At 39.8% G+C, this 10585-nt stretch overlaps 2 protein-coding genes across 5 annotated transcripts; both read left to right on the forward strand.

Moving 5' to 3' along the window:
• Positions 1 to 211: 211 nt before the first annotated feature.
• On the forward strand, positions 212 to 5910 carry LOC116064273. Of its 3 annotated transcripts, XR_004897947.1 has the most exons (9): positions 219 to 588; positions 1679 to 1811; positions 2271 to 3426; positions 3615 to 3748; positions 3906 to 4069; positions 4310 to 4464; positions 4761 to 4846; positions 4974 to 5141; positions 5178 to 5910. XR_004897947.1 is itself a non-coding variant. In XM_031319358.2 (8 exons), the coding sequence occupies exons 1-8, from the start codon at positions 448 to 450 to the stop codon at positions 5048 to 5050; spliced, it is 2043 nt and encodes a 680-aa protein (XP_031175218.1). In that variant the 5' UTR covers positions 212 to 447; the 3' UTR covers positions 5051 to 5910. The 3 variants fall into 3 exon arrangements, 2 of the variants coding, with proteins under 2 accessions (XP_031175218.1, XP_031175217.1); XM_031319358.2 differs by having other exon boundaries at positions 212 to 588; positions 3618 to 3748; positions 4974 to 5910; XM_031319357.2 differs by having other exon boundaries at positions 4974 to 5910.
• A 394-nt stretch (positions 5911 to 6304) lies between these two features.
• cx31.7 (connexin 31.7) lies at positions 6305 to 10485 on the forward strand. 2 transcript variants are annotated; one of them, XM_036003696.1, is made up of 3 exons: positions 6305 to 7017; positions 7526 to 7606; positions 7912 to 10485. In XM_036003696.1, the coding sequence occupies exon 3, from the start codon at positions 7926 to 7928 to the stop codon at positions 8751 to 8753; it is 828 nt and encodes a 275-aa protein (XP_035859589.1). In that variant the 5' UTR covers positions 6305 to 7017; positions 7526 to 7606; positions 7912 to 7925; the 3' UTR covers positions 8754 to 10485. The 2 variants fall into 2 exon arrangements, with proteins under 2 accessions (XP_035859589.1, XP_031175222.1); XM_031319362.2 differs by lacking the exon at positions 7526 to 7606.
• The last annotated feature ends 100 nt before the right edge of the window (positions 10486 to 10585 follow it).

The raw sequence follows: 10585 nt of genomic DNA on the forward strand, positions 1-10585 counted from the left end.
CCTATAAAAAATCGGCTACTGTGGCAGATACGTTGAAGAAAGCTCAGGCCACCCACAACCATTTACGTTATACCCCACCTTTCCTTCAAATTTGATAACTAAATTATCTTACTTAAGCTGCAATTACTAAACAGCGTTTTCAACATGGAGGGTAACGTTAACGTAACGTTACAGCAGCAGACATGGTTTAGCTAGTCGACCTCCGTCGGTCGGTGGCTGAAGAAAGAGCAGGATCACTACACTAACAACTTCGGCTGGAGTTAGAAACCATCGAGGACAAGAAGAAGATGAACCTCCAGAACCAGAAACCTAACGCCGTCCACAGTCAAAATTGCACATAGCGAACAACTTCATTGACATTTTGGCTAGCTAGCTAGTTAGCTAACGTTAGCTACCTAGTGCGGAAGGTGGCGTCAGAGCCCGGGCTCCAGTCTGTCCCAGGCGACCATGACTCCTCAGCAGCAGGTTGTTCACCGCGAGCAGCACCCCTCCATAATCGACCAGAAAGTGCAGTTAACTGTCAAACTGTTTATGCTGGAAAATGCCCGGAATACACTTGAACAAGAACTTCTTAAACTCACCAACAAGGTAAGTTAGCTAATGTCACAGATCTTTAGCTATATATCAGGTTGTCGCTAACGTTAGCAAGCTATCTCCAAAATTAATTAGCTAACCTTAGCTAGCTAGCTATGTCACAGGCCACATGTACTAACCTAAACGTTACCCCAAACAGATAACTTATAATATGGCTAACGTTAGCTAGCTAGCCAAAATGTAGCTAGTTGGCAGAGATTGCTAAATTTTAATGAAACTAAGCACTATAGAAAATGACATGTACTTGTTGCCAGAGCTACAATCAATGCATATTTTCAGTAATGATTAATACTTTTTCCAACTATAGTTAACGTTAATTGATTAATGTGCAGTCAATAAGGTGTCAGAAAATAGGGACTTATTAACGTTACAGTTTCTCAGAGCCAAATATACATTTTCTCAACTAATAAGCATGGCACTAAAATTTACTTGTATTTTCAAATAAACTGAAATTATTTTTCTGCTTTCAACATTACTTCACATAGTTTCAACGGTTCCTTGAAATCCTTGAAAATTTGTGAATTTGAGGGGGGAAAAAATCAAGTCCTTGGGTTATTGAATATAGACATAAATACACATATCACAGGTCGTTCAAAGTGCTTGAATTTATATATTTTGTGCACGATAAGAAGTTGAAGTTCTTTTGATATTTTTTTTTTTACTTAAAGCTACATTGTGTATGAATTTTTCCCATCTAGCGGTAAAATTGTATATGACAACCAACAGAATATTACTTTCTAGCCCTTCCTCCTACTACGCAAGCAACGCAAATAATCGCAACACTGCAGTGTAAATAATCACCAGTAGCGTGGATACAATGACTAAATGGGTAAAGACAAATACTAACACAGCTAGTACGTCTGGTAAGTTCAGAAAATGACATCACTGTAATGCAGCCTTTAAAACCAGGAAAAGACAACACTTGTGTCATATCACAGTATTACGATATCCAAAATTTAAGACCATATCTAGCCTCATTTATCGGTGTCGATATAATATCGGTAATTTGCCCACTCCTACCTTGAATTTGATGTTTAAGGAGGTGTGGGAACCCTGACTTCAGCTTGTTTCATTTTACCCTCAGGCCTACGAAGAGGTTCAAGAATTCTTGAATTCATCTTTTCCCACTAGTGACTTCAGTGATCTCGCAAAAGCTTTGGATACAAAATGCCAAGTCATTGACAAGCTCTCAGCTTTATTAAAAGACCTCACAGTTGGTAAGTCAAGTATTAATCATATAATTTTAGCTGCTAATGTGAGATTGCAAATATCCATGTGCAAGACAAGTGTACCAAATGTCTTGATATAATATAAATGCCTTATCTATGAAACAGTGTGCATTTTTACTCCCCAACTTGCACATTAAGTTTATCTATATCTATTGAAACAGTTGTACATTTTATTTCCAAATTGTATATATTTTAAATATTGCTCGTGTAGTATTCTATTATTATTTCATGTATATTGTTTCCTATTATTTAATGTTTACTCTGTATGTGTGCTGTGTGTCTGATATTTTGCTGCTGCAACACTTATTTCCCATTTTTTGGGATCAATAAAAAAAATCTGTCTATCACCAGCATTACTTAAGTATTCAGTGTGTGATTACATTTTTTTTTATTTAGTGTGCCTTCATTTAACAAAGCACTCGCTTTCTGCTTTTCTCATCTTTACAGAGGCAAACATTTTTGTCCAGCCTACTGTCAAAAATGGAGTGAGAACAAATCAACTTCTGCCACTCGGAGACAATTGGATCCTAACGACAGAAGTTCTCAAGTTTGGGCCCATGTTGCAGAACTTGCTCATGGCGAGCTCTATAGCCAAAGCTGTCCAGGTGCTTGGAGCCACGCTGTCCCTCCAGCAGTCAAAACATTTCCCCATCTCCCCATCTCACCAGGATGACATGATAGGCAGCATCTCGTCCAGCTACAAAAGCGCTGTTGCGACTACGAGCTCATCCTCTCACTTAAAGGCTGAAGAAAAAGAACACGCTGTTGTTTTTGAGGAGGCAGGCCCATCAGATGCTGTGATTCTTTCACCTGCGATTATTGAGAGACCCAAGATTAACCCAGAGAGGTCACCAGTACTACTACCTCCCATACAAGCTATGCTGCCAGAGACGAGTAACCCTAAACCAATGAAAATAACACCACTAATAGGCTGGGGATGTGTGGATGATGTCCAGGTGCAACACCAAAAACAAACATCCTCTCAGCTGCTTCACTTCCTCAGAACAAAAGCTAAAAACATGGGTGCACTAGAGGCCACTGTCACGGAGGGGAGTGAGAGAATGTGCCCTTCAAGCTTGCCACAGGTGCCTACCATCCAAACACAAAGCTACCAATTCAGACATGCTGTGACGGATGATCTGATCAATGCACTAGCTCCGAAAACGTTATGTGCAGACATAAAAAACCAAGCCCCTATCTTCAGGGTAAAAAGAGTGGAATCAAGTGGCTCTCTGACCTACACTTGTGTGATATCAACAAAGACTGAATTGTGGGATATTGGAGACATCTTCACAGAGGTGGGACACGGAGACTCTGAAGCGAGCCCCTCGGGAAAAAAAGACTGCCCGAATACAACCGCTCGTTTGGAGAACTCGTGTCTAAACGCCCAGTGGGAAACCCAAACTCTCCAGTGCACAGAACCTGAACATGTTAGCCAATCTCCTGGTGCAAAAACACCAGCGGTCAACGCCATTACCACTGCTGAGTTCCAGATCCGGAGGTTTGAAGAGACTGAAGTTGTGGTGTCTCATATTGTCAGCCCAGGCAACTTCTACGTCCAACACGCAGACTCCATCACAAAGCTGCAGGCCCTTGTCACAGAGTACATCGTCGTCTGCTTTTTCTCAGCTGTTCTTATCCCTCACTTGATTCCTTGATCACAATAACAGAACTTAGAGAGCCACTTAACCTTTTTATGTTCATTACCGCTTTCTTTGTAGATTTCTTTTCTTCTTCTTTTTTTAATAATCCACATGTTTCTGGTTGTCATTATTTTTTTCTCATTTGCAGCAGCTGGAAAGCCAGTAATTCATATGCCGAGCAGAACCGCATTCCAGATATTGGAACCCAAGTAATGGGTTGGTTCCCTAAGCAAGAACAATGGTGCAGAGCTCAGGTGACAAAGATATGTGGAGTAAGTGAAGGTGGGTCCAGTTTTGTGTAATGGTTTTACAAATGCATACCTCTAGATGGTAGCAGTGTCACTCTGCTCGCCTGTAGCCACTTGGGAATTCCTTCCTGGTTTTTTGTTTTGTTTTTTAAGCTTAACCTTGCCATGCTCTCTTGTCTTTTGGATGCCAGATAATAATGCCACTGATGGCGCTGGGAGTGAGACATCCATCAAGGTGGAGGTGAAGAGGCTGGACTACGGTGACACAGCCTGCCTGTCACTGTTGAACACCAAGGAGATGACCCCAGAAATGGCTCTCCTACCTCTTCAGGCTGTACAGGTCTCACTGACAAATGTGAGTGGTTCCCTACTGATAATGTTTGGCTTCATACGTTTTCACATGTACTTATCCCTCTCAGGATTTGCATACGTGGAAATGGTTAATATACTGTGCTCTGCTGTGAGAGCGTTGACTCTGTTACAGTATTGGCGTTTGTCCACATGATTAGTCACAGCCCTATCTATTGGGCAGTGATAAAAGGAAATGAATTATCTCAGTTCATGGTATTTTTTGTTTGCTTCCTCCCCCCTCGAGGTGACGCCTGTGAATGGGAGTGATTGGTCTGAGGAGGCAGTGGGCTGGTTCAAAACAATGGTGCACAACAGAACACTCTATGCCAGACTTTACCCGCAGGGGCCCAAAGTTACAGTCGAGCTGTTTTTGGAAAAGGGAAAGCTCGGAGCTATGAGGTACTTCAGTATGAGTCAATTGTGAATTGCAGAGTTAGAATTAACAGAATTGTAAAAGCTGATAAAGTCGCTAAGATTTATTGACTCTAATGTTGTTTCTGCCAACAAGTGTCTTTTGTTTTATTTTACCAGCAATCATTATAGCAATGATTTATCTTGTTGAATGAAGTAGTAGTACAGTGACTGAATATATGCTTATGTTGACCTTACAATGTGTATATACTGTACGATTTAAAGACCAGTAACTGACCTATCTTAACTGTACAGTGGTATTATCTTTTTTGTTTTTTTCCCAGGAGGGGTGCATCATTGTCTTTGAGACTGGCCCAGAACGGACATGCAAAACACAACAAACTCAAGAATGTCAGCCTCATGAAAATAAGTAAGTAGAGTTACAGTTTGGAAATGGTTTTCCCCTAAATAGTGCATCTACAGTAGGTGGCAGTATAGCCAATGTATGACCAGAGCAGCGGCCCTTTCCACTCAAAATCTTGTGTTTTGCTTTTTAGACACCGTTCAACTTAAAAAGAAGAAGCAGGACTCCGAGTGGGAGAAATACCTCATCTCGTGCTATACTCAAAAGTAACAAGTAATTCAGAAAGCACAGAATGTGGGTAGTTGTGTTTGTCTCGTCTGACAGCACACCAATGTCAAATGTAAAAAAAATAAATAAATAAAATAAATACAAATGGCAGCCCTGCCATGAAGCACCCAGAAACACAGACATTTATTGATTCTTAAATGAGAGATAACCCATCCAGCTTCTGGATGTGTACAAGTGAACATACAGTGGACTTTCAGGTTACACGTGGACAAACTGCTGTGATTGCCACTTTGCAGTACAAGGATAAATTAGGGATATTTAAATAAAAATGTAATGTAATATGAACATTTTGAATAGAGACTGAAGGCATTGGCTGGATTAGTACACATTAAATAGCATGTATCTGCTTTCTTGTGTATTTTTCTGTCTTGCGGTTCATAAAGTCAAAGCTATGTGTAGTGAATGTGAGCGTAAAGCTAATGTTTTCTTACATCTACCATTGGAACTCAAAAAACTTCTGTTATGGTCTTTTAAACATACTGTAACTGTATCTCTTTAGAGTCTTAACACATTGTGACTATTGTCTTTGAAGCATTGATAGAAAAGTGTGAAACAAAAGAACATTATTTTTATGTCAGTGTATAGGGACATGGATATCTAATTGTGGTGCAGGTTGTTTTATTTATAACATTTCCCCCTGTACTTTATTCTTAAGCATTTCCTTAACGAGGAAGTGTGTCTCTAGTCTTTTTTTTTTTTATGTATCACTTTCTTTTCATGATAATCATTATTAGAGCCATGTTGCCTTGGTTAATGTTGAGTTCTTGTACAATGGCAGATCTATTATCTTAAATGTACATCGTCTATATCTCCGCTGTCATAATAAAACTGTTAAAATTGTATGCTCTGTCTCTGTATTGTCAGTACTGTATCTTCTGTAAAGGGAATATAAATGAGGTTTAATTCATTGAAAGAATTGCCAGGCCTCCCAAACCCTCCCACTACATTTGTCATAAGTGACGCAGAAATGCTCATGACAAAGTGAACTGCTGTAGGTCATCTGATAATACACCACAAATGACCACATTGTGTTTTCACTTGCATTCAGTTTGTTGCTACTGTAAATTATTGTTTCTACTGTAACAAGGAGGAGTTTGACCAGGACAAAATGTCCAATCTCAATGATGCTAAAAAGAATTATAAAAAAAACGCTCATTCATAAGCACACTCGTTTGTTATAGCAGATGGCAGAGACATACTGTAACTGGGAAGTAAGCTTTAACCCAAAGGACTGGATATTTGTCTCAATCTGCGTACAGTATGATTTAAACATGTCATGTGTCCACAAAAGGATATTATCAAAACAACGGAAGTTAATTGCATTCAAAGGTAATTATTGGTCAAATTAGTTTAGGCTAAGATAATTAGTCCCTCTGTAAAAATGTGAGTAAGAACAGCACCTGCTACAAAACAATGATTATAAAGTTCATAGTTACAATATATTTGCTTAACTTACAGAATTGCAGTAGATACATGTGTGACATGGTTATGACTTGCAGACTGGCATTCATTTTTTTACGTAAGTGTTTTGAACAGCTCGTGTATTTTTGGGATAATTCTGCAAACCTGTTAGTGACTCAAAGACAGTGCCTCAGGTCTAAAGCTGCCTTCACTTCCCTGCCCTGCCAAGCACAATAAATAATGTGGCAGGCTGAGGCCTTTTGTGTCCACACAGATTCCTTCTTTTGCCCGGGGTAGGCGGAAATCGAGGCGTTTGATCTGAATTCTAAAGAGTCTTGTTGCAGCCCAATAAAGGCTGCCATTGTATGTAAATAGTTTATATAAGAGCATATGACTGCTACGGTGCAGGGCACTGGCTAGTGGCGGAGGAATGATTAGCATTTTCCAAACGCATGGTGTTCTCAGCCAGCCTTCTGGCTTCCTAAAAAACACAATATTTTAATTAATTTCTTCTTTGTACACATTTTTGTGTACCACCACAGCAGAAGGTAAAATGTTCTATCGTTTCATTCTGTTTTAAACTAACATTCAGTGTGCAATGAGGTCAGATTTTATGTGAGTGATGGCTCACATGCCCCATTGCCTCGACAAATCCTTGCCATGTTGTTTAACCTATCATTACCATTTATAGTACTATTATTTGAATGAATCAGCTTATGAAGTGTGATTATTTCAAATCTGGTGAAGTCTGTTGCCTTCTTAAGAACAAAAGAGGTCTCTCAGTTGTTTTAAAAAAAATCTCATAATGAGATGGATGTCTTGCTGGTTCCTTGGAGAAATTTGCTGGCAGTCAGTCTGTCTGCAACTGGGCTGTAGGTCAGTTTGGGAGTACAGTATTAATACGGGGTGAGCAAATCACGTGGCTCGGCGAATGCTTCGCTATTGGCTTCGTCCTGTTGCGTCTTGTGACGGCGCACGGCGGAAGGCCATCACCCCTGCTTTTATACGGCCAACTTGCTACTTGGCAATTCTTTTTTGTGTTCCTCACTCTGCCAGCTTGATGCTCAGGCCACACCTCAAGATGGTCATCTTTGGACCCGGCGCTGCTTACGCCGCTTGCACCGCTGGCTGAGTCTGGTAAACCTCTAAAAACTACTGCTACTACAGATAGACTTTTTACGAAATCACAGTTGTTGTGGACAACAACGATAACTAAGTCATTTCAACTGATTGCTACAAATGTGACTTTTGTTCAATATGAAAGGCTAAATGGTGCATATTTTATAAGAAATTGGGTTATTTTAATTTTCCTGAGATAAAATGTCCTAGCTTTATATTGTTATACATTAATAATATGGTTATAACAGTTAAGCTCAAGCCAGAGATATAACTTGGCTTACATCTATATAACCTTGACTGAAAATGTAACATGTTTTTTGCAGACCTGGAGTCGAAAATGAACTGGGGGACCTTTTATGCCGTGATCAGCGGCGTAAACAGGCACTCTACCGGCATCGGACGCGTTTGGCTCTCCGTCATCTTCATCTTCCGTATCATGGTCCTGGTGGTTGCTGCTGAGAGCGTTTGGGGAGATGAGAAGTCCGGCTTCACCTGCAACACCCAGCAGCCCGGCTGCGACAGCGTCTGTTACGACCAGTTCTTCCCCATCTCGCACATCCGCCTGTGGGCGCTCCAGCTCATCCTGGTCTCCACCCCCGCCCTGCTGGTGGCCATGCATGTGGCCCACCGACACCACATCGACAAGAAGATTCTGAAGAGGACGGGCCGCGGCAGCCCCAAGGAGCTGGAACACATCAAGAACCAGAAGTTTCAGATCACCGGAGCTCTTTGGTGGACATACATGATCAGTATCATCTTCAGAATCCTCTTGGAGGTGGCTTTTCTCTACATCTTCTACTTGCTTTATCCTGGCTTTAAGATGGTGCGTTTGGTAAAGTGTGACTCGTACCCATGCCCCAACACAGTGGACTGTTTTGTCTCCAGGCCGACAGAAAAGACCATATTCACCGTGTTCATGCTGGCAGTGTCTGGGGTGTGTGTGCTGCTGAACCTGGCTGAGGTGGTATACCTCATAGGCAGGGCCTGCAAACGGTGCTTACGAGGCTCTGACGAAGAGTCCAAAGTCGCTTGGATAAGTCAACGATTGTCTACTTATAGACAAAATGAAATCAATCAACTGATAGCAGACCATTCTCTCAAGTCTAAGTTAAATGTGACCAAAAAGAGCCCAACTGAGAAGGGTGAAATGTGTTCTGCTTTCTGAGACTCTGCCTCTCCTGTTCCTGTTAAACTAATCAACAGTAATCCCACACGTCCTTGGAGTATGTTGCTCTGCATAAATGTCACATATTCTGTATATTTCATCATTGTCAGCAGACACATTTAGACTATTTATTTATGCATCACTCAGTCTACCACTTATTGAGTCATCTGTTGTTTCTGTGTTATTGGTTTTAAGTGTTGCTGTTGGAACTCGTCTAAACTATTTGGAGCCAGTAGGGAAGGTTGAAGGACCGTAGCATACCGGTGTTTTAGTCCACTTACTAAAAGTCGGGCATTGTTGTTGATTTTAGTGGTTTCATTTGAATAGCCAAGGCGCAGAAACCATGCTTGTGTCATTGTTGCGTGATAATACAGTTCACAATATGGATTTGTTTTTAAATATTGCAGATGTTGGCACGCTGGTTAGAAACCACCAATTGCTGCCACACAGTTGTATTTACAAGCTATGATGCATGGTAAGTATTGTAAGCAAGTAGTAGTAAAGTAAGCAAACACTGATTTGAAATATGAATATTTATTATTTGTTATTATAAAGGTTTCTGTTAGGGAAACAACTCGATTCTTGGATGTCAGTTTATCTCCAGCACATGAATCCATTGTGTGGCAGATTTGTCACATTCAGCCACATTTCAGCTGCTTTGTCACGCAACAATAGTGTAGCTTTGACACAAAAAAGGAAACGGGCAGCTGTCCAGAAGGCATGAAAACATTTTTGGAATATGCTTAGTAGTAATACAAAAGTTTGCATGATTTCTGTTAATTTGGCCAAAATGTGCAAAAACACTGGTATGGTCCTTAAAGTTGCAAAGATTACAGTAGAGATTAAAATGCTGGACAGAAAAGGAACTTTTTATTTACATCAAACACGTTAATACGTACCATATTTATTCCAGTCGGAGTTAGAGCTACGTAATAGAGGAAAAGGGCATTGATGTAGTAAAGTAAATGAGTAAGAGTACAGTAAATGCCCTTTAAGCCAAGTGGTATGCTTAGATTATATTAGACAGTCTTAGTTATTTGACTTTGATGAACTTTGTACACAAAGCAGTAACTAGTATGTATCTTAGCATACTGCTATTCCGATATTTTAACATTTGGTGCTAGAAAACCAAAGAAAGTTTTAAAATAGTCCAGGTACGGACAACTGTCATTTCATATTATCGTTTCACAAATGATTTAAAAATAAAATTCATTTGAAAACAATTTTCCACAAATGTATCTTTACAACTGACCTATTCATTACATATGTTCACAGAGTAGTCAGAATGGTGCACAGGGCAAAAGTTTATTTCAATAAACCTTATAAAATCCCAGTACTGTACTTTATTTATTCAATTGTAAACACTGCCTACTTACTTCATTGTGGCTTCTGTTTGAGGTGATCTTTGTTTTCGGTTTGCGAAAAATGTTTGAGGTTGACCTACTTTGTAACAGAGACAGTTGCACTTGCTTTCCTTAATATTGTCCTGTATGAAATTATTCAGTATCTCTCTGGTCCTGAAAATGTAATGTCTCATACGCTGGTGTCCGTTTATTCAACTGTTCTTTTATAAAGTTATACACATTGTAGTGCATTCAAAAACCCTGTTGTTGACATTTATTCTGTACATACAGTATATGAATTTACACACGGGTAAACAATCCGTTTAATAAATAATATGGGTTGAAACAATATGTGTTCTTTATGTAATATAAAGAAATAAACTACCTGATAATTTGATGTGCTTTGAAGTTATCTAGCAAACATACGTTTGAGTTTCTTTCAAAAAGTTGTAATAAATGGGTAAAATAATTACATCTGTTAAATGACAG

The sequence above is a fragment of the Sander lucioperca genome, chromosome 1 (assembly GCF_008315115.2).
Source record: "Sander lucioperca isolate FBNREF2018 chromosome 1, SLUC_FBN_1.2, whole genome shotgun sequence".
Taxonomy (NCBI): Eukaryota; Metazoa; Chordata; class Actinopteri; order Perciformes; family Percidae; genus Sander; species Sander lucioperca.